At 52.5% G+C, this 27,569-nt stretch overlaps 2 protein-coding genes across 7 annotated transcripts; both read left to right on the forward strand.

Annotated features, from left to right (window-relative positions):
- Positions 1-143: 143 nt before the first annotated feature.
- Nop2 (NOP2 nucleolar protein) lies at positions 144-11,605 on the forward strand. Of its 2 annotated transcripts, none has more exons than XM_055609331.1 (16): positions 144-252; positions 473-582; positions 1,601-1,646; positions 1,793-1,881; positions 2,582-2,766; positions 5,161-5,216; positions 5,307-5,464; positions 5,591-5,790; positions 5,885-5,974; positions 7,178-7,265; positions 7,340-7,480; positions 8,070-8,209; positions 8,340-8,429; positions 8,576-8,698; positions 8,797-9,025; positions 10,854-11,605. In XM_055609331.1, exons 2-16 carry the CDS (start codon positions 477-479, stop codon positions 11,480-11,482), a joined length of 2,370 nt encoding a protein of 789 aa, XP_055465306.1. In that variant the 5' UTR covers positions 144-252; positions 473-476; the 3' UTR covers positions 11,483-11,605. The 2 variants fall into 2 exon arrangements, with proteins under 2 accessions (XP_055465306.1, XP_055465307.1); XM_055609332.1 differs by having other exon boundaries at positions 2,588-2,766.
- A 489-nt stretch (positions 11,606-12,094) lies between these two features.
- On the forward strand, positions 12,095-27,558 carry Iffo1 (intermediate filament family orphan 1). Of its 5 annotated transcripts, XM_055609338.1 has the most exons (10): positions 12,095-12,880; positions 16,709-16,769; positions 16,886-16,981; positions 18,173-18,313; positions 18,572-18,580; positions 19,363-19,544; positions 19,786-19,906; positions 20,160-20,255; positions 25,382-25,512; positions 26,695-27,558. In XM_055609338.1, the coding sequence occupies exons 1-10, from the start codon at positions 12,114-12,116 to the stop codon at positions 26,798-26,800; spliced, it is 1,710 nt and encodes a 569-aa protein (XP_055465313.1). In that variant the 5' UTR covers positions 12,095-12,113; the 3' UTR covers positions 26,801-27,558. The 5 variants fall into 5 exon arrangements, with proteins under 5 accessions (XP_055465313.1, XP_055465309.1, XP_055465311.1 ...); XM_055609334.1 differs by lacking the exon at positions 18,572-18,580 and having other exon boundaries at positions 19,387-19,544; XM_055609336.1 differs by lacking the exon at positions 18,572-18,580 and having other exon boundaries at positions 19,387-19,544; positions 26,699-27,558.
- Positions 27,559-27,569: the final 11 nt, after the last annotated feature.

Consider the following 27,569-nt stretch of genomic DNA (forward strand, 5'->3'; position numbering starts at 1 on the left):
GTAAGCTAGAGCCGGCCGCCCCGCGTTTCCCTCCCTGGGCCGAGGGAGCGCCTGAGCGGCGCCTTCCTGAACCCGCTCGGTTCCGGTGCCGCGGCCGGAAGAGGCGGGGCGCTGTTCGGAGCGCTTTGCGCGTGCGTGGTACACACTCGCGGTGTGCTGCCCCGGGAGCCCTTCCCCGAGTGCACGTGGAGCGGGGCTTGGCTGGGGTCGCCACGTCTACCGGAGCCAGGTCTGTCTCAGCCGAGCCTTCAGGTGCGTCTGCAGGCTCCCGGAACGGGGTTTCGACCTTGGCCCGCCGAGAGGGGAGCGGCGCCGGGGTCTGATGGCAGAGCCCTGATGGGCCCATCAGGGGTCGCGAGCACAGGTTCTGGGCCGGGCGGTGCCCCTTTCCAGGCAATACCGCCAAGTCTACGGCCTGTGTTCCCTTTTCAGCACCCACAACGCCGCCTTCCCCCGCTTTTCTTTGCTTTAGTACCATGGGCCGCAAGTTGGACCCTACAAAGAAGGAGAAACGTGGCCCTGGCCGAAAGGCCCGAAAACAGAAGGGTGCAGAGACTGAACTGGTCAGATTCTTACCTGCAGGTGAGGGTAGCTTCCTGACCCCGCCCAGCCTTTGCCCCGTTTTGTGTCATAACTTCTTCCCGTTTGCGCGTCTGCCTTCACCTGCTGCATAGATGTGATCATATCATAGATGAAATCATCCGTGTTAGAAGGTAGGGAAGATGCTACTGGTGGGGGCACGGGTACCCGTTCAAGAGGTGCCCTTCCCCTTTTCCAGGAAGGGGCTTCTCGCGAAGAATTTAGAAAGGTTTTGTTAAGCTTGGTTTTGGCGAGTAAGAGTTGGGAACGGGACAGGCCAGGCATGAGTTGTCTGGAGGAAGGGTGGGATGAAAGCAGGTATCTTGAGTCCTGTGTGGTGAAGGGCTGCGCTAGGAGCCTGTGTTTGGTTTTGAATGGAAGTTGCAATTTATTGAAGCCACAGCCTCATGAGGGGTATTATCAGCCCTATGGACACTGGTATTTTAGAATCCTGGGAGACACTTACACACCGTTATTAAATGAAAAGGACTGGGATTTGTGTTTGAAATTTTGCATGGAGTATTGAAAAAATAAAGTAACATTAGCAAAGTTAAGCTCTACTGTAGTTGATAACTAAATAAGCTGAGAAAAAAGGAAAGGGCAGAAAAAAGGTTTCAAGGTTACATTGTTACCAGAATGTCCGTTTGAGTTTGGTTGCTGAACAAGCTACTCTATATCCTTTTTTTTTTTCCCCCTCCTTTTCTGGAGGTGATGGGACTGGAACCTAGGGCTTTCCCTATACAGGCTGTACCATTAGACCTCCTTTACATCTCAGTGTACCTCCTAGTAAAATATTATGGAACAACACACAACAAAACTGTGTTTTGTAACCCTGTTTTTCTTTCCTGATGTGTGGGTGAGCCTGGAGGCTTGCGCATTGCCAAGCCCATAGTCTACCACGGAGCCACGGCACTAGTCTCTCTCACCTTTTAGTTAGTAATTCTCTTTCTGATTACATTCCTGCTCCTGGTTTCTGTGTTTTCTGTGAACTCCTACTCTGCTCCTTTTTATGTTAAAACAGCTGGCGATGAGAACGTCAAGAGGCTGTCCAGTCGTGCTCGGAAGAGGTGAGTGTAAAACACTCAGGTTTAGCAGAAATTGGAGCTGCTTGATTCATGGGTGAAGAGGCTGTGCTTTGTCCTTTTTCCTTGTGGTGGGAGCTGGCAGAACCTGGAGCTGTGTCCCCACCTCTTCGCTTTCTATATCTTTTCAGGGCGGCCAAGAGGAGGTTGGGGTCTGTTGAAGTCCCTAAGCCAAAGAAGTCTCCTGGGATCAAAACATTGCCTGGAGAGCTATCAAAGGGTGAGTGAAAATCTGCATTGGTTTCTGTGTGGGGAATCTTCTGGGTCCTGGGTAGGACTAAGCCTTTCTAGAATGGAAGGAACAGCAAAAAAGCCTTTAGTTTCTTTTTTGAGGTGCTGGAGATGGCTCAGTGGTTAAGAGACAGGGTTTCTTTGTGTAGCCCTGGCAACCCGGAACTAGTTTTGTAGATCAGGCTGGCCTTGAACTCAGATCCCCCTGCCTGTCTCCCTAGTGCTGGGATTAAAGGCAAGATTATTGCTTATTTTTAAAAGAAAACTTGGTCTTAGTTTATTTTATGTGTATGAGTGTTTTGCCTGTGTGTATGAATGTGTGTCACTTGCATGCCTAGTTCTTGTGGAGGTCAGAGCCCCTGGGACTAGAATTACAAATGGTTGTGAACCACCACATGAGTGCTAGGAACCAAACCTAGGTCCTTTGCAAGAGCAACAATTGCTCTCACCACCAAGCCTTCTCTTTAGCTTTCTTTTATTATTTGTTAATTATGTGTGTTTGTGTGTGTCTGAGTGTGGGTGTGGAGGTAGAGATATAGGTAGTTGTGAACCGAACTCAGGTCTACTGCAAATCAGTATGTGCACATCTCTCTGGGCTTTCTTAGGGCTAGAAAGTGCAGGTTCCAGGGGTGTGGGACAGGGAGTGTAATGGCTATCCCTTCCAGAAGTCAAACCCTTACTGTTCTCAGGAGCAGTCCAGGCTCGGGGTAAGAAGCGCCCAGCACCAGTTCCAAACAGTGACGGGGATGAGGAGGACGACACCGAGGAGGACGGCGTGGTGAGCCAGGGAGACCTTTGGGGCTCTGATGACAGTGACGCCGATCTGGTGGATGACTACGGAGCTGACTCTGACTTAGAGGATGAAGAGAAAAAGGTGAAGTTCACTTTTCTTGGTATTCTCAGGTAGATCTTTTCGTTTGTTTGAGACAGTTAAGACAGGTCTGTCTCAGTGTGCAGCCTTGGCTGGCCTCAAGTCAGGTCTGCTGCCTCTGCTTAGTGAGTGCTGAGACTAAAGGTATGTGCCACGATACCCAGCTTGTTCTTTAGCAACAAGGTTCTATCTACTGTGTAGCTCTGGATGGTCTGAACTCTTCGTTACGTAGCTCAAGCTGGGCTCAGATTTACACTGCCAGGACAAATGCTAATATTAATAAAGCAGTTGTTACAGGGCTGAAGCTGTGGCTCAGCACAGGACACTTACCTGATGTGAGGCCTTGATAGTAGAACCCGGCACTGAAAAGAAGCTTCACTCCAGGTGGAATGTGCCAGTCACCCGGGGGTTCAAGCACAGCTTGGACCCTGTCAAAGTGGTTTCTTTTTACCAGTTTGTTGTCAGGGAGGTGGAATGCAAAGGGTTATTTACTAGGGTACCAGTGAGTACATGACTAGGATGTAAGTGTGCTCATTTCAGAAGCTTCAACAATCTAAACTTGGATAGTGTACAGCAGTGCCCTCTGCAGAGCATCATGAAGATGAGACGCAGGAAACTTGGCGGTGTATAAGTAGGAAGCTTGGGTACACGATGACTTAACATCGGCTGTCATGTCTGGGAACTAGTCTGGGGTCTCAACTAGGCTTGTCTTGAACTTGCAGAGATCTGACTGCCACTCAAGTGCCAAGATTAAAGGCATGTCTGGCCTCCAAAAATAAATATTAAAGAGAAGGGAATAAACTTGGAGGTGGAGAGATGGATCAGTGACTAAGAACACATGCAGAGAACCTAGGCTTGGTTCGTAGCACCACAATGGGCTGATCACAGCTGTTTGTAACTCTTATGTCCAGGAGGTCCGATGCCCTCTAATGGCCTCTGGGCATCTGTACTTATGTGTACATACCTGCACATAGATGTTCGAATACACATATAGTTAAAAGAAAATCTTAGCCAGGTGTGGTTGCATATGCCTTTAATCCTGATACTCTGGAGGCAGAGGCAGGCAGATCTCTGAATTTAAGACCAACTTGGTCTACAGAGCTAGTTCCAGGACAGTCGGGGCTACACAGGAAAACCCTGTCTCAAAAAATTAAAAAAAATCTTAGCTGGGTGGAGTAGCGCACGCCTGTAATCCCAGCATTCAGGGAGACAGAGGCAGGTGGATTGACGTGAGTCCCAGGCCAGCCTGGTCTACAAAGTGAGTTCAGGACATCCAAGGCTACACAGAGAAACCGTCTTGAAAAACCAAACCCCCTCCCCCCCAAAAAAAAAACAAACACACACTTGGAAGTGAAGTGTGGTATAAATTATGTGTAAGAATAGTATATAGAGTAATTCAAGAAAATATGGCAAAGCAGGGTCCAAGAACAGGTGCATCCAGCTGGGTGCTGTGGCACACGCCTTTTATCCCAGCACTTAGGATGCAGAAGCAGGTGGATCTCTGAGTTTTCGGCCCCGAGAACTAAGGCTCCAGGGCAACCTGACTCAAAAAAAAAAAAGAAAGTGTTTCCTTTTCTTGTGTATCTCAGACTGGGTCCAAATTCTGCATGCTCTGGCCTCGACCTCCCAAATGCTAGGGTTGTAAGTGTGCTTGACTTTGTTTGCCTTTATGTCGCCCCTACCCCTTACCACCACCCCAGTCAAAAGAAGGAAGAAAGAGCCAGGTATGGTAATCCTCACACTTGGGAGACTGAAGCAGGAGGATTGCTGAGTTTGAGGCCAGCCTGGGCAACACAGTAAGATTATCTCAAACAAAACCAGCCAGACAAAAGAACACCTGAGTGGTTAAGAGCACTTGTGGCTCTTAGAAATGGTCCAGGTTAGGCTCCATTGTCCTCATGGCTGCTTAGAACCATCTGTAACTCCAGTTCTCTGTGTTTAATGTCTTCTCCTGGCCTCCATGGGCACTGCATATATGTAATGTACATATTCATACCTGCAGTCAAAACATGTAAGTTTAAAAAGTAAAGGGCCTGGCTGCTCTTACAGAGGACCTGGATTTGATTCCCAGCATCCACATAGTGGCTCACAACTGTCTGACATTCCAGATCCAGAGAGTTTACCTCTCCTGTTCTCCAAAGGTTCCCTTCTGCACAGGCATGCAGGCAAAGCAACCATCATACACCTACTTTTATTTAATCAATAAAGCATTTTAAAGTAAAAAAACCTGAAATTACAAACTAAAGAGGAAATACACATAACATAGTTTCTGTGCCAAATCTTTAGCTTCTGTATTTGCTTCTGAGAGTGAGCATAAGATGTTTAGGGAGAAGTAAGCCACCAGGGACTGAGGCATGACCCAGGATGCCTTTGTCATCAGCCTTTCTCTCTTTGTAGTTGTTGCCCATTGAGAGAGCTGCTCTGAAGCAGAAGGCCCAGGACACTGCGGCTGGGTGAGTTTGGCAGCAGCTGGGAGGGAGGAGGAAGGTGTGAGGGGGGAGGTGCCTGTTTTAGCCTGAATCCCTGTTCTGGACTGTTTTTAGGGGTCAGTGGAGTGAAGAGGAGACTGATGAAGAGGAAGATGATGAAGTTTCCCCTGAGTCCCACCCCAAGAAAGACGACAAAGCAGAGAGGGATTTGCAGATTAATGTGGAAGATGAGCAAGACTCTGTGCTGCCCCCTGCTGGGGAGATGGAGCAGGATATCCTTTTTTTTTTTTTTTTTTTTTTTTTTTTGAGTGCAGAGTGAGGGCGGGAGGAGGGAGGAGGGCCTTAGTGGGCCTTTCTTAGGCCTGTGACTTGCGGCAGCATTTCCTTAATGGGCCCACATACCCAGGCTCCAGACCTGCAGCGGGTTCACAAGCGGATACAGGATATAGTGGGAGTGCTTCGAGATTTTGGGGCTCAGCGGGAAGAAGGTCGGTCTCGTTCTGAGTATCTGAATCGGCTTCAGAAGGATCTGGCCACTTACTATTCTTACGGAGACTTCCTGCTCGGCAAGCTCATGGAGCTCTTCCCTCTGTCTGAGGTATCAGTGCACCAGCCTATCATTGTGGGGGTGGGAGGGCAGTTAGCTCCCTCACCCCCTAGTGTAAGCTCCATGGCTCCTGTTTCTTTTGCAGCTGATAGAGTTCTTAGAAGCTAATGAGGTGCCCCGGCCAATCACCCTTCGGACAAACACCTTGAAAACCCGTCGCCGAGACCTTGCTCAGGTGAGGAGCTGCTGTCATTTATTCAGAAGTTTACTAATGTTTGCTCACCTGGGCATCACCCTGCCCAGTCCCAGCCGAGTGAGTTCTTCAGGTAAGCTGTGGGGCCTGCTGTCTTGTCTGGTAGACTGAGGGCTTGGGCCACTCTAGAGCAGGACCTTGTCTTCGCAACCTCTGCTCCCTGTGACTGGGATGAGACATCTGTCAGGATGAACTGCTGCCTTATAAGGCATTGGAGGAAGGGCACCAAGAAGCTGAGATCCTGATACATACAGAAAACACACACATACACATAGTGTTACCTTGTGTTCTGTTTGTTTTGTTTCAAGCTTATTTTATTCATGAATGTCCATCATGTGAACATTTGGGAGCTATGGATTGTTGTGAGCCACCGTGGAGGTGCTGGGATCAAATCCAGAACCCCTGTAGCAGGGACAGGTGATGAGCCATCTCTTCAGCCCTGCGTATTGTAGTTCTCAAGTTTTAAGGCAGGTCTCATGAAGCCCGGCTGACCTAAAACTTGTGATGTTGTAGAGGATCACATTGAACTTCTGAGCTTCCTGTTTCTGCCTTTGGAATGCGGGGGTCACAGGCGTGTGCCATTATACCTAGTTTCATGCACTGCCTGAGGCTTCGTGTATGTGGAGCAGGCAGTCCACTTCCTGAGACATGTCCTCGAACCCTGAGGTATTGGAGCGGGAGGTGGAAGAACAGGAGGTGTTCACCGCTTATTGGAATGTACTTGACTGAGTTAGAAACCTGAGGGTAAAAAACGGGGAGTGGGGCAAAGGGGCGGGGATGAGGCCCAATGGGGAGCACGCTGCTTCAGTATGCACAAGCCTTGGACACAATCCCCAACTGGGGGTGTGTGGCTAGATCTGGTAGTTTACATCCAAATCCCAGAACTTGTGAGGTTGAGGCAGGATAGCTCAGTCTATGTAGCAATACCCTGTCTCAAAACAAAGGGACAAGAGCTAGAGTGGCTCATTGGTTGACCCTTTGTCCAGCCTTCAGGGGCCTTGGTTTCCATCTGGAACTGTAGGCAAAAGGGCCTGCGTTGCGTATGAGGAGAGGATCTGCCGACCCTCTGCTGGCCCCTGTGAGAGGGTGTGCTTTCAGGGCTCCAGCAGCGAGGCCCAGCTTCTCTGGCTTGGGTGTTTTCTGGGTGGAAAAGCACGAGTTTGACATCTTCATCCTTATTTTCAGGCTCTAATCAATCGTGGGGTTAATCTGGATCCGTTGGGAAAGTGGTCAAAGTCTGGACTTGTGGTATATGATTCTTCGGTGCCTATTGGTAAGTGTCCCCAAACTGGTCGCCCTCTGCTCCATCCCTGTGCCAGCGTGTCACACAGTGGCCCTCCTTCACAGGCGCTACTCCCGAGTACCTGGCTGGGCACTATATGCTGCAGGGCGCCTCGAGCATGTTACCTGTCATGGCCCTGGCACCTCAGGAGCATGAGCGGATCTTAGACATGTGCTGTGCTCCTGGAGGGAAGACCAGCTACATAGGTATGAGGGGCGGGCTGGGTGGGTGTCCTCTGGCTGAACTTCGGAAAGGGTGCAGGGTTGGCGACTCCCTGAAGCCCATCCGGCTTGGCACACTTTGGCAGAAAGGGGCAGTTTCTAGCTCAGGCCTCCAGCTTCAGCTGTTACTGAACACTCTACCTGACTTGGCTGACTTCTGATTCTGCTAGCCCTAAACTGGGGAGTCATTGTGCTTAGGTTGGCTGTTAACGATGCTCTTGGCTTTCGAAGGTCAATAGAAAGCCTTTGGCACGTTGAGCTGAGTGTGGTAATATAAGCCTGTGATCCTAGCACTCTGGGGGTGGAGACCAGAGCACTACAAGTTCAAGGCTGGCCATGGCTATATGAGATCCTGTCTCAAAAGAAAATAAATAAAAGTCATTTTTCATGGGGTCCCAGAAAGAAGGTCAGCAAGCGTGGACTGACCAGCAGGGCCAGTGCAGGCTGGACAGGCAGAGAGGACTTGGCCTTGGAGGGCCGAGATGTGGCCTGTGGGTGCTGGCCTGGGGTGGGTAGGAGGGTGCGGCAGAGCAACTGCTGCTGAGCCCTGGCACTCCCCTCTCCCTGCCCACAGCTCAGCTGATGAAGAACACGGGTGTGATCCTCGCCAATGATGCCAATGCAGAGCGGCTCAAGAGTGTCGTGGGCAACCTGCACCGGCTGGGCGTCACCAACACCATCATCAGCCACTATGATGGGCGCCAGTTCCCCAAGGTGGGCCTCTGTGCTTGCGAAGGCCTCTCGGCTTCCCTTGCCCTTGGTGGCGTCGCTGTGTTGTAGCGCTGTCCTTAGGACATTGGTAAAATCGGTAGCAAGCATCGGGTTGACCTTGCCTTTTCCCCAGGTGGTGGGGGGCTTTGACCGAGTGCTGCTGGATGCTCCTTGCAGTGGCACAGGAGTCATCTCCAAGGACCCTGCTGTGAAGACGAACAAGGTGAAGGGCCTGGGAGTGGGAGCGGCTGGGAGGCCTTGGCTGGTCTTTTGGGGCTGGAGTGTTGATCAGAGAACACCCTGTGGGCAGCAGCTCCTTCCCTCAGGCTAGGGTGGGAAGTTCCCTCACTCCTGGTCTCTTGGGGGCAGGATGAGAAGGACATCTTGCGCTGTGCCCACCTTCAGAAGGAACTGCTGCTCAGTGCTATAGACTCCGTCAACGCAGCCTCCAAGACCGGAGGCTACCTGGTGTACTGCACCTGCTCCATCACGGTGAGATCTCTGCTGGGCCGGCCGCGGGCTGGAGTGTCTGACCTCGGAGTCTTGGCTCCAGCCCCTTCATCCCCGCCTGCTCTGTTTCCCACATCCAGGTGGAGGAGAATGAGTGGGTGGTAGACTATGCCTTGAAAAAGAGGAACGTGCGGCTGGTGCCCACCGGCCTGGACTTTGGCCAGGAAGGCTTTACCCGCTTTCGAGAAAGGCGCTTTCACCCCACGCTGCGCTCCACCCGGCGCTTCTACCCTCACACTCACAACATGGACGGTTTCTTTATTGCCAAGTTCAAGAAATTTTCCAATTCTATTCCCCAGCCCCACACAGGTAATCTGCTCTAACCGCCATCACCACTTTTGCTCTTCTGTCTTTTTAACATATGTGCGTTTGGTGTGGGCAGGGTGCCCCGTGTGTGTGGGTGTATGCATGTGTGGTGGAGGTGTGCTCACATGCATTTGTGGAAGCTGGAGTTCAACCTCAGGCACTGGCCTCCAGTCACCTTACTTGTTTGGTTTTTGTTGTTGTTGTTGTTTTACTTGTTTGTTTTTTATTTATTTTGTGTGTGCGTGCGTGCGTGTGTGCTATGCATGCCAGATGGAGGTCAGAGAATAACTTCTGGGTGTTTTCTACTTCCACTGTGTGGGTCCTCATCAAACTCAGGCCTGGCAGCACATGCCTTTACCTGCTGGGCCCATCTCACCACCCCTGCTTTCCTTGTTTTTTTTTTTTTTTTTCTTTCTCTCTCTCTTTGGTTTTTCAAAATAGGATTTCTCTGTGTAGCTGTGTAGCATTAGCTGTTCTGGACTTGGTTTGTAGACCAGGCTGGCTTCACACTCACAGATCCACATGCCTCTGCCTCCTGAGTGCTGGGATTACAGGTGTACGTAACTGTGCCCAGCTTCACCCCTACTTTTTTTCCTTTAAAGCTTTATTTATGTATATGAACACTTTTCATGAACAGCAGAAAAGGGAATCAGATTCTATTACAGATGGTTGGAAGCCACCATGTGGTTGCTGGGAATTGAACCCAGGTCCTTTGGAAGAACAGCTAGCGCTGTTAATTGCTGAGCCATCTCTCCAGCCCTCACCCCGACTTTTAAAAAGAATATTTAAAAAATGTTTGTTTATGCATGTAATGTTTTAGATCCAGTCCACCTCCATTTCCTTTTCATTGTCCCCAGTTCTACCACACAGTTGTCATTGCTCAGCCTGAGTTCATTGCCACTGTAGGCTGTGGTTTCCTTCGATTTTTGGCTCTGCTGGCCCAGCGTCTCTGCACTGGTTTGGCAGGCTCTGCAGTTCTCGGGGGCCTGTGACTAATTGCAGTTTGTTTTCTTAGCCATCTTGATGCTGCCTGTATCTCAGGAGGGTGGGGCGCTCCGGAACTCCATGGAGAGCTCTGCGTGCTTTGGGCCAGTTGGAAGGCGGGAAAGAGCACCTGAGTGCAGTGTGGTTTTGGGGTTGGTTTTGTGTTTTTGTTTTTCAGTAGCTGCACACCTACTGCGTGCCAGGTAGGTGCCCCACATACTGCGAAAGCAGCAGTTTTTAAGAGGCAAAGGCAGGTGGATCTCTGAGTTTGAGGCTAGGCTGGTCTCTGTGTAGTGAGTTCAAGACCAACAAGGCTTCATAGCAAGACCCAGTCTCAGAACAACCCAGGAAATAGCAAGTTTTGCTCTAAGTGAAGTATATATTTGATACTTACTAGCTGGTTTCACTTTTGAGTTTGCCATCTTAGTTTCCCGCACTGCATGACATTCTATGCCGGAAAAAGACTTGTCGAGCTAGCCAGTGCTTTAGATTTTTGTTTTGGAGACTGGCTTTACCTCCTCCTCAGAGTGTCTTCCTTCATACTGCCCTCAAGGGGGCACACCTTCCCATGAAACCCTGGCCTACGAATAGGCAGTGATCCTTTAACACAGGATGAGTCTAGGCAGCCAGCTTTTAGACACCTCCCTGATGTGTGGAACTCCTGGTCTAGAAGTGGCAAAGTAAACCTTGGGTTTTTTTTCTTTTTTTATAGTCCTGGCTGTCCTGGAACTCAGAGATCCACCTGCCTCTGCCTCTTGAATGCTAGAATTGGAGGTATGCACCACCGCTACTGCCTAGCAACCTCCTTTCTTAAATGATCAAACCATTTCTTTCATTTTTCCCTCAGGAAACTCGGCAGCAGCCACCCCTGCGGAGCCTGAGCTGAAGGATCAGGTGATCCTAAAGTCTGAGAACAATAGTCAGCCCTCCAAGAAAGCCAGTGGGGCTGCAAAAGCAAAGCAGCACTCAGCGAAACAGCAACATTCTAAGACGCCCTTCCAGAAGGTGAATGGTGTCTCCAAAGGGCCAGGCTCAGAACTGTCCACAGTACCTTCTGTCCCAAAGGCCCAGGGGTCCGCCAGGCCCCAGGAGAGCAGCCAGCCTGATGGAAAAGCTAATGTGATGAAATCAAAGATGGCTGGGAAGCCAAAGCAATGGGGAGCTAAATTGAAGAACCCCAAGGAAGCTGCTTTCCCAAAGCAGAATGCCCCTCCCATGGCCTTGGACTCAGAAACAGCGGTCGTGCCCGCCCCCTCTGAGATTTGTACTGCCCCAAGTCCTAAGGACTGTGGTCAGTCCCCTGGGAAAGCCAAAAAGAAAGTAAAGCCTGCCAAGAGAGCTGCTTCCCTGAAAGAGGATGGTGCCCCCACGGGGCCCTCAGCCCTTGCTGCGTCTCCCCACACTTCCACCAGGCCCCCCCCAGCAAAGAGGAGGAAATCTGTGACAAAGGGCAGCAGCCAGCCCCCAGTGGCTTAAATAGACTCGGAAACTAGACTGCTGCCTCACTGACACTGTTTCGGGTTGGAACTCTACATCCTTCTGCAAGGATGGCCTTGCTATGCACACATATGAAATTTAATATACATGTTACCACCCTTGTCGCTGTTGTGTTTTTTGAGAGGACTGGGCACTGGCAGCTTGTAAGAAGCTAGGCCTGGGGTTCTCTGAAGAGGGAACCAGCCGGGCCAGACTCAAATGACAGGCCAATTTCCCCTTCTGTTACCTGCTGTCCCCGGGAAGAAGCCACAGAATCAGATCTAGGGTACCGGGGAGAAGAGGGCAGTAGGGATGGAGAGAAGGTGGTCTGCCACTGTGCCCTGGATTACCAGAGGCCCAGTCCTACTGTCAGAACCTTAGGCAGGGGCTCCCTAGGGAAAGGCTCCTTCTGGCGTTGATTCCATTTTCATTCCGGGCCTCAGACCCCGGAAAGGTTCAGGGCAAAACATCTAAGAAGGGCCTTTCATTGGCTTCCCCTGCTCCCGCCCTCATGACCTTTGCCCTCCTACCGGGCCACCTGATTGGTTGCTCGTATCCCGCAGTAGCTTCATTGGCTCTTCCTCTTTGCCTCTGCTGCACTGGTCTCCATCTCCCAGCAGAAGGCGCAGCCATGAATCCGTTATTTGGTCCCAACCTCTTCCTCCTACAGCAGGAACAGCAGGGCTTAGCCGGGCCACTGGGAGACCCTCTGGGAGGTGACCACTTTGCCGGGGGAGGGGACCTGCCCCCGGCTCCGCTTGCCTCCTCCGGCCCGCCTGCCTATTCGCCTCCGGGTCCTGGTCCGGCGCCCCCTGCAGCCATGGCTCTCCGCAACGACCTGGGCTCCAACATCAACGTGCTCAAGACCCTGAACCTCCGGTTTCGCTGCTTCCTAGCTAAGGTACACGAACTAGAGCGTCGGAATCGGCTGCTGGAGAAGCAGCTGCAGCAGGCTCTGGAGGAGGGTAAGCAGGGCAGGCGGGGCCTGGCCCGCCGTGACCAGGCGGTACAGACCGGCTTCATCAGCCCGATCCGGCCCCTGGGGTTACCCCTGAGCGCCCGGCCGGCCGCCGTGTGCCCCCCGTCAGCGCGCGTGCTGGGCTCTCCCGCCCGCTCGCCAGCCGGACCCCTCGCATCCTCTGCGGCCTGCCACTCCTCCACCTCTTCCTCCTCTTCCACCTCCGCCTCGACCCGCTTCATGCCCGGCACCATCTGGTCCTTCTCACACGCCCGCCGCCTTGGACCGGGACTGGAACCCACGCTGGTGCAGGGGCCTGGCCTGTCTTGGGTACACCCTGACGGGGTGGGCGTCCAGATCGACACTATCACCCCCGAGATCCGTGCGCTGTACAACGTGCTGGCCAAAGTGAAGCGGGAGCGGGACGAGTACAAGCGAAGGTAGGGACAGGGTTCAAGACATGCCACACACAGATGTAACCTCGGGGCGGGCGGGGGTGGGGGTTAGCGGGGCTTCCCAGACTGGAGAAGGGGAGTGTGGTGGGGGAGGGAGGGAGCAGTCCTGGCAAGAGGAGTGAATTCCCTTCTGTGATCTGAGGGGCGTGGAAGGATTTGGATGTAGAGGGTCCCCAGAATCCACACACGGTTCTCAAGTCAGACTCGTGACCAGAAGCGTTCTAGAACACTGGGAATTCGTACTTTTCTTCTGGCATGACTCTCCTGTCTTGCGCAGGCTGCGGTGTTTGCATGACGCTGCTAACTTGTGGGGTGCTGTGTTGTGGTATGAAAGGGAGACGCATCCCAGAGGGCTCTGCATCCGTGGGCCTTGATCATCTGGATCTGGCCAGTCCCAGACCTTGGGACAGTTTCAGGCTATAAACTCCATGCATGAGTCGAAGGATGTAGCTTTAATATTGGAGGCAAAAATGAAGTGAAATTGAGGGCGGGACTGGACCCGCAGCCCAGGGTTGCCCCTAAGGCACGCTGGCGGTGGAAGCCAGGTCTCACCCTGATTCCCTGTGAGAGGCTCAAGGGCTACAGAACCTAAAGCCATTGCTTGGAACAGTCAAACAGACCGGAAAAGAGAAAAGTAAAAATAAAAAAGAGCGCTCCCAGGGCGAGGGTTTCCTAGGACAAGGAGAAGGGATGGTTGTCCAGGGCTGGTGGGGAGACTCCGGCAGAAGAGGCCTGAACAGAGAGAAGCAGCAGGGGCACTAAGTAGGGAAAAGTTGGGAACACGGGCACACCCTACAGTGACATCCCAGGTCCAGCCCAGTGCAGTCTGAGGATGAAGGTTTGGCTTTCTGAGAGGAGCCCCGCCCCCAGCAGGTTGGCACAAGAGATAAGAGGAAAGGATGTCAGATTGGAGTGCTGGCTATATATCCCAGGAGGATTTGCCAGGCAGCTGCTACCCAGGCAACAGGGCGAGACCAGAGGCAGAGAAGTCCTTTGAAGGTGGGCCAGGCCGTGGTTGGGGAGGAAGTACATGGCCATCAGAGGGAGGCCCAGGCTTCGGGGCTCCAGTTTCTTATCTACTGTGGCCCTTTTGGGGGTAGCCCGGACTGTCCGGGCAGGCCAAGTGGCAGGGATTACTGTCTGGTTAGCCATGTGTGAGGACCATCTGGAGTCCCCAAGGAACACGCCGATGGGGCTGGGGTGAACTTGAGGTAGCTGGTCACCTGTTAGCATCCCCCAGATGACGTTCATCAGCAGACTTCCTGAGGTTCAGCCCTCGGCCTGGCTTCCATGACCGTGGCCCATGTCAGAACTGACTTCGGGCGTCCAGTTATCCCAGCCTCTAAGGTACCACACAGAACCTGCCTGTAGCTGGCTCTGCCCCTGTAGGGCTTAGCATAGTGAATAGAACACTGGCAGTTCCCGAGTTCTGCCACAGTCAGAGGAGCAGCTGCCCCTGTCCAAGGCATCTTTTCCAACAGAGGGTATTTGTCCTTGGTGCAGCTGTCCAGGGCAGCGAAGAGTTACTCCTGGCGGACTGATGTGCTCAGCACTCTGCAGCATGCTGCTGTGCAGAGGGCGCAGTGGCTAGAATTGCAAGGTTCCTGACTCTCACCCTTCCACCCCAGAGCCCCTGCCTTCCTTCTGGGCTTGTTAGAGCAACACTGTGCTTACCATCTTTAGCCTGGACGGCATGGGCGCTTGAGTGCTACACTAGGCAGGGGCAAAGCTTCCCTCCTCCCCCTCCTATTTTCCGCTTCTTTTGCCTGTGTGACCTTTTTTCTTGGGGCTCAGTTTTTCTTTTTTTTTCCTTTCTTTTTTAAACAGAGTTTCTCTGTGTAGCCTTTGCTGTCCTAGACTCACTTTGTAGACTAGGCTGGCCTCGAACCCACAGAGATCCGCCTGACCCTTTCTCCCCGAATGCTGGGATTACAGGTGTGCGCCACTGTGCCCTGCTTGGGGCTCAGTTTTTCCAACACAAGAATGTCCCCTGCTATTTCTCTTCAACTCACAGACAGGGTTTATTTTCAGGAGAGGCTGTTGGTAAATGGAGGATATACAGAAATTGCCCAGATTCTACCCAAGTTACGGGAACCTTGCAAAAAAGAAAAAGGATGAGATTTGCATAGAGGTCACACTGTACCCATTTGTGTGTCCGGGTAGAGAGCAAATAGAATCCTCATGAGCATCTAGACTCATCTTCAGACTTTTACCCTGTATAATTTATGTCATTTATCTTATCAGCATCTCGCTCTAACTTTCTCACGCTTCACTTGGGTTTATTGAGTTTATTATCAAGGAGGACTTCTGGCCCTGCCCGATGCATCTTGGCTGGAGTTTTAACCTCTTATCCATCCCGCGTGCTTCCTCTAGAGGCACACAGGATGCCACATCCCATAGTTGTAGATGAAGAAACCAAGGACCAGCAAAGACGAAGGCCTTATCTAAGAAATTATGTAGCTTGACAAGGCTCTCAGAGTCACCCCTGCGAGAACAGAAGGCGAAACAGTTGCGGGGGAGTGGAGGGCTGCCAGGGAAGGGGAGAGTGGGTGAGGGAGGCCAACAGCTGAGTGGCAGCCTGGTCAGCTGCAGGGTGGTGGCTAGGCTGGCTGCCTCCTCCCCCCAGCCAACTGGGAGGGGCAGCTGGGGAGTTATTATTAGGAATACTGCAGTGCGGCTGTGAGTGCACAACATGGGAGAGCAAAGAGACACGGAACCCGAGAGGGTGATGGGCGGGAGAGAGGAGGGAAGGGGCACAGATTGCTTAGTCCTGACTGCAGAGGCCGTCCTCTGCTGGTCCCTTCCCACTGAGCTCACTTTGAGCCTCCTCTTTCAGCTCCCTTGCCCTCCTTTCTGAGGCCAGAAGAAGCCTATGCCGACACAGCCAGAAGTGATGAGCTCATGGGCACAGGCTCTGAGTCTGGCTGCTGGCTCAGCCAGCCTCGAGTTCTGAACCTACAGGGCCGAGCAGCACCCCCTGCCTTCCATCTCTTTATGACAGGGTGGCATGTGCACCCAGCCCTCCTGCCGCATGACAAGTGTGGCTTCCAACCTCCTGGCAAGCTTTGGTTTAAACTCGGGGGTGAGAGATGCTATGCCACTTGGACGCGCTTTCTCACTCACACACTGGTTCCCTTTCCCCTGGGTGTGATTGCTCGTCGGTCCTTAGCTTCTGATGGCCACTTCTTTCACGCTGTTGGGGGGACATCACGCCAGTCCTGTGGCCTTCTTATAGCTCACTTCAAGGGGCTGGGTGGGGGAGGACTTTGCCCCCAACAAGGTAGCTGAGCAGCTCTTGATCCAGCCTGTGTCCCGCAGATGCTTTCACAGGTTTAAATGGTACCCAGGAGGCAGGGCAGCAGGCTTAACAAGCTCTGTTCTGTGCGGGCAGGAGCGGGAAACCGGATCTGTGCCACTGAAGGTGGGAGACTGGGTTCTGGGGGGACCTGGTGGACTGGTGTGGGCAGGAGGTGGGGGAGGAAACCATCCAGACAGCTGGCGGAACTGGGCCCATGTGGGGATTGGTACTGCAGAGGGCCAAAGTGGAGGCGGTTGGGCTTAAATATAGTTCCTGGTACAGGGTCCGGAGGTTCCGGGCAGGCAGTCGGTGAGCTCGGCCCTTGCCAGGAGGTATGGAGCCACCCAACAGCTGCAGCTGTCCACTGGCCGGCTGCCCGTGCATTCTTGTCTTAAATTCCAGCTCAGGGAGCCAGACCTGAGGCCTGACGCCTGGGCCTGAGAGGGAGGGCTAGGAGCCATAGAGGCAGGAGGGACTCTAGGCTGTGCTCTCTCCCCCTTCCCAATGTCTGTCAGGTGGGAAGAGGAATACACAGTGCGGATACAGCTGCAAGAGCGAGTGAATGAGCTCCAGGAGGTGAGGGTGGCCACCCCACTGCCCCTGCTTCCCCGGGGCACCACTGGGCCCTCTCCCTGCCCCTCCCACGCCGTTTCCCACGTTGTCATCATGTCCCCATTCCCCCCTGGCTGTAGGAGGCCCAAGAGGCTGATGCTTGCCAAGAGGAGCTAGCCATGAAGGTCGAGCAACTGAAAGCCGAGCTGGTGGTCTTCAAGGGGCTCATGAGTAATGTGAGTTCAGCCTCCCCACGTGGCTCTCAGGGATCCTCAGGTGCTCTGCTGCTCCTGGCCCTCCGGTGTCCCGAGTGCCACCCGTCCCTTCCCTTCCCTGTCCTCCCTGGCTTTAGCTCTCTGCCAGTATCTCCATTCAGTAGACAGAGAAGCTGCTGCTGCCCTGTTTTGGAGGCAGGGTGCATGGCCTCATCACCTCAGGAAGTTGTTAAGCTGTCGGGAAGAGCACAGCCCTGAACTCTGTGTGTGCTCATACCCATAACCCTAGCACCCAGGAGGTGGCGGCAGAATGATCAGAAAGATGAGGAATTCGATTCCAGCATCAACTGTGTTTTGTTTTGTTTGTTTTTTAATGTGCACAACTCTGGAGCCAGCTGCCTGGGCTCATTTGTGAATTCTGCCACTTGCTAGCTGTGTGGCCTTAAACCTCTCTATTTCCCACCATAACTCCTCCCCGTCTCATCTGTGGGGTGTGGAAAAGAAAGGCAAGGTCATTTCAGGGTTGTCCTGAAGAGGACAATGGTCCTGGCTGGTGCTTAGTGCTAGACAGTGAGACAAGCGTCATGTCATTATTCCATACTTTCTCCTCTCTCTTTCTCTTTCTCTCTTTGAGACAGTTTCTCTGTATAACAGCTCTGGTTGTCCTGGAAATTGCTTTGTAGACCAGGATAGCCTCAAACTCTCAGAGATCCCCCTGCCTTTTCTGGAATTAAAGGCATATACCAAGCCAGGCATGGTGGTATCCCAGCATTCAGGGAGGGAGAGGCAGGGGAAATCTCTCTGAATTCCAGGCCAGCCTGGTCTACAAAGCAAGTCTGGGACAGCCAAGGCTACCCAGAGAAACCCTATCTTGAAAACAAAACAAATGTGCCCCCACCACCCGCTGTCATTCCCAGTGGTCTCTTTCACCTCTGGGGACTTAAATTTCAGGAGGATAAAAGACAAAGCAAAACAAAACAAAAACCCGTTGTTGGTTCAGGGGAGGCCCCGCTCAGCCCAGCCGAGGCCGAACCCTCCCAAGTCTGTGCTGGCGGGGGTCCAGAATCATAAGCCATGCAGTGGATGTGCATGGCGTGCTAGGGTGACCCCTAGGAAAAGGGATGTTGATCCAGCAGGTCAGGGACTTTGTGGTGACAGTGGGGTGCTCGAGGCCCTGTCAGTCCCTCACTCTTTCTGGTGTCCCTGGTACAGAATCTGACAGAGCTGGACACCAAGATCCAGGAGAAGGCCATGAAGGTGGACATGGACATCTGCCGTCGCATCGACATCACAGCCAAGCTGTGCGACTTGGCTCAGCAGCGCAACTGCGAGGATATGATCCAGATGTTCCAGGTGAGAGGCCTGCTGTCCGCAGCTCTCAGGGGCTGGGCAGGGCAGAGGAGCTTCTCTTATGGCTGGCCTGGAGCCTAGGCCCTGCTGCCCTTCACCCTGGGACACATCTTGTCCCCTGGGACCCTTGGTGGGACTAGGCTGGGAGGCAAGGAACAGCCTAAGGAGAGAGGTTTTAGAAGCCATCTCTAACTCCATCTCCCCCTCTGTCTGCTTCTCTCCTCTCTGTTCCTCTCATCTTTTCTCTTGCTTTCTCCATAGAAGAAGCTGGTTAGTGTGACCTCACGCAAGCTTATTGTCCCGGTCCCCGTCTCTAAGCCACCCCGCCCTCAGTTTTGAGGGCTCCTCAGCACAGATGTCTTCTTCCCTGTCTGTTTTCCTCACTCTTCCTCTTTTGAGTTTTCTCCTTTTCCTTCTCCCACGGGCCTTCCAGATCTGGAAGCAATTCAAGTTCTCCTTAGTAAACAGGAGCCTCCTGTCTTCCTCACAGCCTAGAACTGTGTTCACTTGACTCCTTTCATGAGAAAGACTTCGAAACCAAACCAAACCCAATTCCTCCATAGCCATGAAACACACCCTTTTTTGTTTTCGAAAGATTTGTTTTGCGTGTATGGATATTTTGCCTCCATAATGTCTGGACACCACACGAGTGCCTAGTGTCTGAGAATACCAGAAAAGGCCATTGGATTCCCTTGGAACTGGAGTTGTGGAGGGCCCTGAGCCGCCATGTGGCTGCTGGGAATTGAACCTGGGTCCTCTGGAAGAGAGCATCCAGTGCTCTTAACCACTGAGCCACCTCTCCACCTCCCCTTAAACACATCTTAATGTGCTCATCACAAGCTGTTTCTCTCCTTATCTTACTGCTCTGTTTTCTGTTTCTCCTTCTTCCTTCTTCGTGCGCAGTCCTGCCCTATCTGTGTGTGTCTTCCGTGTCTGTTCCTGTCGTGTAACTGTGTCTCTTCTCTGTCTGCTCCTCCTCTCCTGCTGGCCCTGCTCCACCCTGCGGCCTCCCTGCCCACCCTCTCCTCATGCACCCGGCCTCGCCTCTGTAGTCTCTACACTTGTCTCCCATTAAGGTCCCGTCCATGGGGGGGCGGAAGCGGGAGCGCAAGGCTGCTGTGGAGGAGGACACCTCCCTGTCGGAGAGTGATGGGCCCCGCCAGCCTGAGGGTGACGAGGAGGAGAGCACAGCCCTCAGCATCAACGAGGAGATGCAGCGCATGCTCAGCCAGCTGTGAGTCCCGCAGGTCTCCCCCCTCGCCAGCTCCCCCCAGGTCCCCGAGGCCAGCCCACAGGTCCCTTCCCTCACCAGATGCACCCCAGCTCCCCAAGTCCCAGGTCCCCTGAGGCCAGCCCGCTGTCCCTCCCAGCTGTCCTCACCAGATGTGCCCCAGTCCCCCGAGGCCGGAGCTCCCATAGTGCCCTGTGCCCACTCAGGCCCCAGCACCCTTGACACACGGGTTCCCTGTCTCTAGGAGGGAGTATGATTTTGAGGACGACTGTGACAGCCTGACTTGGGAGGAGACTGAGGAGACCTTGCTACTTTGGGAGGATTTCTCAGGCTATGCCATGGCAGCCGCAGAGGCCCAGGGAGAGGTAACCTCCCCTCCTGGCCTCAGGCCCCTCAGGCTCTGCCTCTGTATCCTGCCACGCCATCTGCCTCCTCTTCTCATGCTCTGTCCCCAGTGTGGCTTTCGTCTTCCCCTGGCTTCTCCCCGTTTCTGTTCCCGTTCCTTTTCTGTTCTGTCTCGTCTAACCAGACTTTCTCTCTCTTTCCACCTTGGCCCATGGAATGCCCCTATCTTGTCCCTCCCTGGTTGGCCGCCCCTCGCTGCTTCCCTTTCTCCAGCAGCAGGAGGACAGTCTGGAGAAGGTGATTAAAGATACCGAGTCCCTGTTCAAAACCCGGGAGAAGGAGTACCAGGAGACCATTGACCAGATAGAGGTAAGGACAGTCGGGGCTCTCTTCCCAGGCCTCACAAGCCAGGCTGTAGACGTGCTCCCTGCTAGACCCCAAGACCAGGAGCTCCTATCTGTTGGCAGGAGGAGCGACCCCCCTCAGTTGTGGTAGCTCTAGCAGGTCCTTGAGCCCTCAGGATGTGGAGGCAGATAGATACGGGTTCAAATATTGGCTCTGTTACAACTTGGAACAAATCTTTTGTCTTCCTTCCATTGTTTCTATTTATTTATTTATTTTTAGATTTATTTATTTATCTTGTGTATGCTTGTTCTGCCTGCATGTATACCTGCATGCCAGAAGAGGGCATCAGATCCCAGTATAGATGGTTGTGAGCCACTGTGTTGCTACGAACTGAACAACTGAACGCAGGACCTCTGAAAGAGCAGACAGTGCTCTTAACTGCTGAGCCAACTCTCTAGCCCTCTTTCTATTTATTTCACATATATTTATGTATGTATGTGCTAGGATTATGGGCATGAACTATCACACTTCTTCTTTTTTTCCTTCCTTGGGCCTTCCTCCTTTCCTTTGTGTGTGTGTGTGTGTGTGTACAGATGTGCACACGTGTGGAGCCCAGAAGACAAACTCAGGTAGTGTTCTTTAGGTGTGGTTAACTTAAAAAAAAAAAAAAAAAGTTGGTCTCTCACTGGTCTGGGATTTGCTGAGTAGACTAGGCTGGCCAGGGAGCCCTAGGCATCTGTCTCTCCATGCCTCTTTAGTTTTGGGATTACAAGTATGTTCTGCACCATCTAGCTTCTTTCTTATCTGGGTTCTGCGCTCAAACTTAGATCTTCATGCCTGTCAGGCAAGCACTTCACTGAGAAAACCCCAGCTAGCTCCTTCATTCTTTTGAATTTTATTATTATTAGTAGTAGTATTAGTATTTTGATATAGGCTCTCTCACACACACATGTGGGCACAAATTTGTTCTGTCTGTCTCCTTTTTTTTCCTGTGTCTCAGTATTTTAGGTGTGTATGTACCCTGGAGGCCAGAAGAGGTCTTCAGATCCCCTGGAGCTATAGCTCAGCTGTGAATGTGAACCTGACATGGGTGCCAGAAAAATTCAGGTCCTCTGCAAGAGCAGGGCTCCAAACTTACTGAGCCGTCTCTCTAGGCTCACATACAAGATTTTTCTATGTAGCCAGGCTGGCCTCAAATTTGAGGCAATCCTCCTGCCTTAGCCTGCTGGAGTTACTGCTGTTTCCCGCCATGCTCATCTCGGGCCTGTCTCTCTTTTTGTCAAATGGAGATGTGCATGCTAATCTGTCCCGGCAGGCAGGGTTATTAAGCCGATCAGATAGAGCGAGACCCGTGCTGGTTAGGACAGGATCCGGCATGTTGACAGGCCGAGGCGTGCGCTGTTTATTACCGGAACACCCTAGGTGCTGTGGCACTCAGGGGAACTCCTTGGCTCCTTGGAGGAGTCTCCCTTTGGTTTTTTTTTTTTTTTTTTTTTTTTGAGCCTTAGGGAGTCCTTTATAGATGGTGATGGATCTGGGGTTCTGACTGTCCTGCTGGACTGCAGGAAGGAGGTCTCTGTCAGAGGAGGGTTGGACGGGGCTGTGTGAGGTGGTTGTGTCCTGGACACTGACGGGGAAAAGCAGGAGGAGACTCCGCCACCCACCTCCCTGCAACCCTTGTGTGTTCCCGTGCCTGTGGGGCTCCCCCTGATTGAAAGTGATTCCCCTGGGTTTGCAGTGTCCCAGTCCACGTCAAATGGCCATGCTAAACCTAAGCAAAACCAGGGTTTCTGTTTTTAACCCAGAGGCCCAGCCAATGTTCTGCCGCCAGCTGAGGTTTGCCTGGGGCCAAGTGATCCTCTCCCACCTTCTCCTGTCCACTCCTCTTACTGCCCCTTTCCTTCCTCTTTCCTGCCCTCCCTCCCTGGGCTGGACCCACCTCTTTTGGATGGTAGGTTTAAGGCTCAGTTTCTTCTGTACGTCAGCCAGGTAGGGGTCTTCACGCCGTGATCAGAGCCTGCTACTCTTCTCTGGTTCATCCCTTAGGCCACAAATGACTAATGAAAACAGGATCTGGTGAGACAGAAAAGAGCACCCCGGGCTGGGGCTGGGGCTGGGGCTGGGGCTGGGGCTGGGGCTGGGGCTGGGGCTGGGGCTCAGTTGGTAGAATGGCTGCCTAACAGGCATGAAGCCCTGGGTTTGATCCCAGCACAGCATGAAGCTAGCTAGGTGTGGTGGTGGCACAAGCCTTTAGTCCCAGCACTGAGAGACAGGCAGGAAGATCTCTGTGAGTTTGAGGATAGCCTGGTCTATAGTGCTAGTTCCAGGACAGCCAGGGCTACACACAGAAACCCTGTTTAAAAAAAAGCCAAAAAAATAAAAAATAAAATTAAAAAAGAGAAAGAAAAAGAACGGAAACATGGTTTGAAGCTGTCCCTGAGTTGTATGACTTCTGTCCTCTCCCGGAAGAATGACTTGACTTGAGGAAAGCAGAGGAAGCTCACTTGGTAGCTTTGGTGGCTCCTGGGGTCCACCTGGGGTATCTTTTGGGCCTTTATTTTTGTGACCCTTGACCTCAGAGTTAATTGAGATAGAGGCAGGTCAGCCCCGTTATTGGGTGGGAAAGCCAGGTGCTGGGTGGGAGTTCTCTTCCACAGCCCTGACCCTTTCATCTCTCCCACCTACCTCTAGCACTCTGGTCTCCCACAGTGAGTCTAGAATTTTGGGGTGATCCCTCTTCAATGTGTAAATTAGGGTGACATATGACACTCAGACATCTGTTGGTAGTACTGCTTTATGCTTTGAGAGACCATTTTTGCTTCACTTCTGTGTCTTAGAATAATGGGTTCTCGCCTTGTCTCCTGCAGTCTTCCTGAGGAAGAAGTATGTGTGTGTGTGTGTGTGTGTGTGTGTGTGTGTGTGTTTCAGTTGATCTCTGACCTGGAGTACTGTGTGTGTCTGTGGGTAGGTGGTGGCTGACCTCTGACCTGCAGTGTCATGTTTTTCTCACTGACGGCACAGTCTGCTGTGGGAACAAGCATGCCCTTCAAGCCATCTCCACCATGGCTTACAACACAGCTGACCACCAGATGACCTGGCATGCCAGTGTCCCGGCTGTCCTCTTTGTCTGCTCCGGTGGCTCCTGTCTCTCTCTCTGCCTGTTCCCACCCTCTGCCCAGTTCACATTTGTTGCGGCTGGCTTCCTCACTGCCCATTCATATGCTTCACAGCCACTCTTCTGACTTCTGGTTGCTCTCAGGCAGCCAAGCAAACCGCCCCGCAGCAGTTTGAGTCTCCCCTCCTGGCCCCTGGCCTTTGTACCCAAAACAAAGAGAGGCAGCCGATTGTCTCTGCCCTAGATACTTTTTCCGCCTCAGCCTACTTTTTCTCTGCCTCCAAAGCCGGCTGCAGAGAGCCTTGGGCGGAGACTTTTCTTGATGCAGAGACCTCAGTTTGGAAGTCTATCTTACATGGGGTTTAGGTTTCCCCCATTACAGTGAGTCTTGGGAATACTTCCCAGTGAATTAGCTCTGGTTGAGGGAGGGCTCCGTGGCGGAGAAGGAGCGATGAGCAGGACTCTGCCTGCCCTCGAAGCCGCAGTTCCCCGCCTTCCTAATGCTGGACGCTCTAATACAGCTCCTCATGTCCTGGTGACTTTCCTAACTTAGCGTCACATTATTTGGTTGCTACTTCATAACTAGAGTTTTGCCACTGTCAGGAATTGGAGTGTAAGTATTTGATACGAAGGGTAGCCGATATGTGATCTCCCAAAGGAGTCGAGATCCAGAGGTTGAGAACCACCGCCTCAAAGACACTGAGTTCACAAGTGGGTTGAGGGAGGCCAGTGTGCCGTACAGAACCAAGGTGAGCTGAGCCACAGAAACCCAGGAAGGAGCCAGGAAGCAAAGGCGTCCCACACACCTCCGCTTCTGCTTCTGCTTCTGCTCCTGCAAATGAAGTCCACTCTGTCCCGTGCACACTGACAGCCCTTTCCTCGATACTTTCTGTCTTTCTCTTTTGGGAGCCCTAGGGGTTGAAGCCAGGACCTGTGCTGAGCAAGTTCTCTTCACAGAGCTACTTTTTGTGTTTTTGAAATAGGGTCTCTCCTGTAGCTCAAGCTAGCTTCGAGCTTGCTATAGCCCAGGCTGACCCTCAACTTCTGATCTTTCTGCCTCCACCTCCCTAATGCTGGGATTAGATGTGTGTTACAGGTCCAGTTTCTGTGGTGCTGGGGATCAGACATTCGGTTTTGTTGCATCCTGGGCAAGCATTCTACCATCCCAAGTCTCTCCATGCTGTTAAACACCTTTCTAAAAATTAAATTATTATTATTATTATTATTGTTTTTTGTGTGTGTCTACCTGCCATGGTACATGTGTGGAGGTCAGAGAACAATTTGGAGTTGGTTCTCTCCTTCTGCCATGTGGCCTCTTGGTATCAAATGCAGATTGACAGACATGTGCAGCAAGGACCATTTGTCCTGTCTTCTTTCCCCCTTTTTGAGACCAGGTTTTACTATTTAGGTTCTAGGTTTATATCAAACTGGCCTTGACTTCATGACCTTCCTGCCTCACCTCCTGAGTGTTGGCGTTATGGGGGTGCTCACACTACCATGCTTTTATCGCTCTCTAAAAAAGAACTCGGGCCGGTCCGCACGCCTTTAAGCTCAGCACTCGGGGAGGCAGAGGCAGTCAGATCTCTGTAAGTTTGAGACCAGCCTCGTCTACCAAGTGAGGCTAGGACAGCCAAGGCCATAGAGAAACCCTGTCTCAGACCAATCAACAAACAAAAAACCTCAGACATCCAACTGATTCTTGGGAGCCAGGGGTAATAGAGATTCCCGGAGAGGGCTGAGTATGGAACACTGTCCTGAGCCCTTGCCTGGCCAGAGTGAGGGCCTGACAGTAGATTGCCAATTAGTCTTCCCCCTCCCCCCCCCCACCATTCCTAGGGAAAAGAGTCATTTGTAGTGTACTTGATGTTTTCTGCCTGTTTTTTTTGTTGTTGTTTGTTGTTGTTGTTGTTTTTGAAGTCTAAGTCTCTAACTATGGCGGCTTGGCCCCCAGGGCCCCAGCTGGTGCCCTGGTGCCTGCTGGCTCACCCTGGGTTTGCTAACATTGGTCATCCTCCCTGACCCCACCCCGTTGCAGCTGGAACTGGCCACAGCCAAAAATGACATGAACCGACACCTGCATGAGTATATGGAAATGTGCAGTATGAAGCGGGGCCTGGACGTGCAGATGGAGACCTGCCGCCGGCTTATCACACAGTCAGGAGACCGGTAAGGGCCTGCCCTGGACAGCCGTGTCCCTCCCCCAAGGATGAGCCCCGATGGCCTGTGGGCATCGGCCAGCTCATGTCTTTATGTGGAGCTGTCCTTGGGAGTCCCCTGTAGGTGTGGCCCAGATTGATAGCCTCCTCCCCTGCCTTGGCCATCAGGTGGAACTTGCCAGTGTTCCAGTTCTGAGTGCCTGAGAGCCCAGACCTGGCAAGGGACAAAGGGATACAGGGGCAGGTTTTGATCCAAATCAAAACCACGCCTTACGTATTTGACCTTGTGTCAGAGTAAATTTGGGGTTTGGGAATATAGCTGTGTGTTAAGAGTACCTGTCTAGCCTTTAAGGCCCTACGTACACACACACATACAGACAGACACACACACACACACACACACACACACACACACACACACAGAGTAAAATTAACAAAACAAAACTGTAATCCGGGCATAGTGGAATAAGTCTGTAGTCCAGTACTTGGAAGGCAGGATTGTGGTGAGTTTTAGGCTGTCCTGGACTATAGCAGCAACGTCTTGTCTCAAACAAAACGAAACAAAACAGCAACAACAACAAACAAAATCCAAGGACCTACAGTAAGCCAGGTGTGGTGGTGCACGTGTGTCATTAAATGCATAGGAGCCACAGGCAGGTGGATTCCCACAAGTACTCGTCCAGCCTTACCTCTGTATAGAGTTCCAGGCAAGCCCGGAATGCCTGCTGACCCTGTCTCAAAACAAAAAAACCCAACCCAATCCCCCACATTATAGTTAGCTGGGCAGAGTGTGCATGCTTACAGGGTTTACTGGCCTTTGCTTCCTTGGAGGCAGGAGGATTGTTTGCACCTAGGAGGTTGGGGTCAGCCTTGGCAACATAGTGAGATGGTCCTGCACCTCCATACCCACCAAGTTACAGCTGGACCGGAAGCTGGGGCGAGTGTCATGTCGGCTCAGGGAGCATCTCTATGCTGTGACTTCAGACTTTTCTGATAGATTAGCTTCTCGGAGCCTCTGAGATAAGAGGCGAACTGTTCCCTATCAGGTTGAATACGGAAGACTTTCTTCCGTCCCTACTTCCCTGCCTGGCGTCCCCCTGTGCCCCAGAAAATAAGGCCATGAGAACAAAAGCACGCTGGCCTCATCAGCCTCCCTCCTTGCCCCAAGGTGACAGCTGGTGTTTCTTCCTAGAAAGTCTCCTGCTTTCACTGCGGTCCCGCTTAGCGACCCGCCGCCACCGCCAGGCGAAACTGAGGACTCGGATCGGGATGTCTCATCTGATAGCTCCATGAGATAGGGCCCAGTGCCTGGTTCCCCAGAGCTCACCGAGGCGGGGCGTGGGTCTGCAGAGGACTGTCTTTTGTGCCACTGCATGAAGCCTGGCCCTGGGGCTTTGTGCTCCCCAGGGTTCTGGGCTGTCTGGAGCTAGGCTGGGCCCCACCCTTCCTGGACAACTCCCATCACATTGGGGTACTTCTGCCTTCCCACGTGGGTATTTGCTACTTCTCCATCTCTTAAACGCTGCCAGAACACCTGTGACCCTCCCCCCTCCATTTTGTAAGGAATGCGATTATGGGACCTCCTGCCTGTATTCCTTGGGTATCCTGGACTTTGGTACTGGTGCTAAGTGGCCCAGGCACGCACTGGTGTGAAGCAGATTCATCCGGGAGTTCCTAAGCGTTTGTGCATCATGTACCCTTGGTGGTGGTGGCGGGGCTTAGCTCCCTAAAGGCCTTACAGGGAGGCAAGGTGCCAGGCATTGCCATGTGGCCAGGTGCTCACAGCTGCCCACTGCAGGGACCTGGCTGTGAAGTCCACACAAAGGGGACTCGGTGCCTGCGCTAGGTCACCTGACAGGAAAAAGGTGAAGCTGCTGCCCACCCGTGTTCGTGCTCAGGGATCAGCCGAGAGAACGCCTCCATGGCTATCACTTGCAAAAACAGGCTAAGCTGTCCCTGATGCCGTAGGGAGACAAAGTTGGACTATCTCCGGAGCCCCTGCAGAGCTTACATTTGAATGGAATCTTTCAAAGCAATGAAGGTGAATATTTATCGAGCATTTGAGTC

Source organism: Psammomys obesus, unplaced genomic scaffold, assembly GCF_907164565.1.
Source record: "Psammomys obesus unplaced genomic scaffold, mPsaObe1.curated_primary_1811, whole genome shotgun sequence".
Taxonomy (NCBI): domain Eukaryota; kingdom Metazoa; phylum Chordata; class Mammalia; order Rodentia; family Muridae; genus Psammomys; species Psammomys obesus.

What these genes read in the sequence shown, in the direction of transcription:
- Iffo1 (XM_055609338.1), top strand. Translation starts at nt 12,114, where the DNA reads ATGAATCCGTTATTTGGTCCCAACCTCTTCCTCCTACAGCAGGAACAG. An exon ending in CGGGACGAGTACAAGCGAAG is followed by an intron (nt 12,881 to 16,708) that starts GTAGGGACAGGG and finishes AATGTCTGTCAG; the next exon opens with GTGGGAAGAGGAATACACAG. An exon ending in TCAAGGGGCTCATGAGTAAT is followed by an intron (nt 16,982 to 18,172) that starts GTGAGTTCAGCC and finishes TCCCTGGTACAG; the next exon opens with AATCTGACAGAGCTGGACAC.
- Nop2 (XM_055609331.1), top strand. Translation starts at nt 477, where the DNA reads ATGGGCCGCAAGTTGGACCCTACAAAGAAGGAGAAACGTGGCCCTGGC. An exon ending in AGCTCTTCCCTCTGTCTGAG is followed by an intron (nt 5,791 to 5,884) that starts GTATCAGTGCAC and finishes TTTCTTTTGCAG; the next exon opens with CTGATAGAGTTCTTAGAAGC. An exon ending in CTGCTGTGAAGACGAACAAG is followed by an intron (nt 8,430 to 8,575) that starts GTGAAGGGCCTG and finishes TCTTGGGGGCAG; the next exon opens with GATGAGAAGGACATCTTGCG.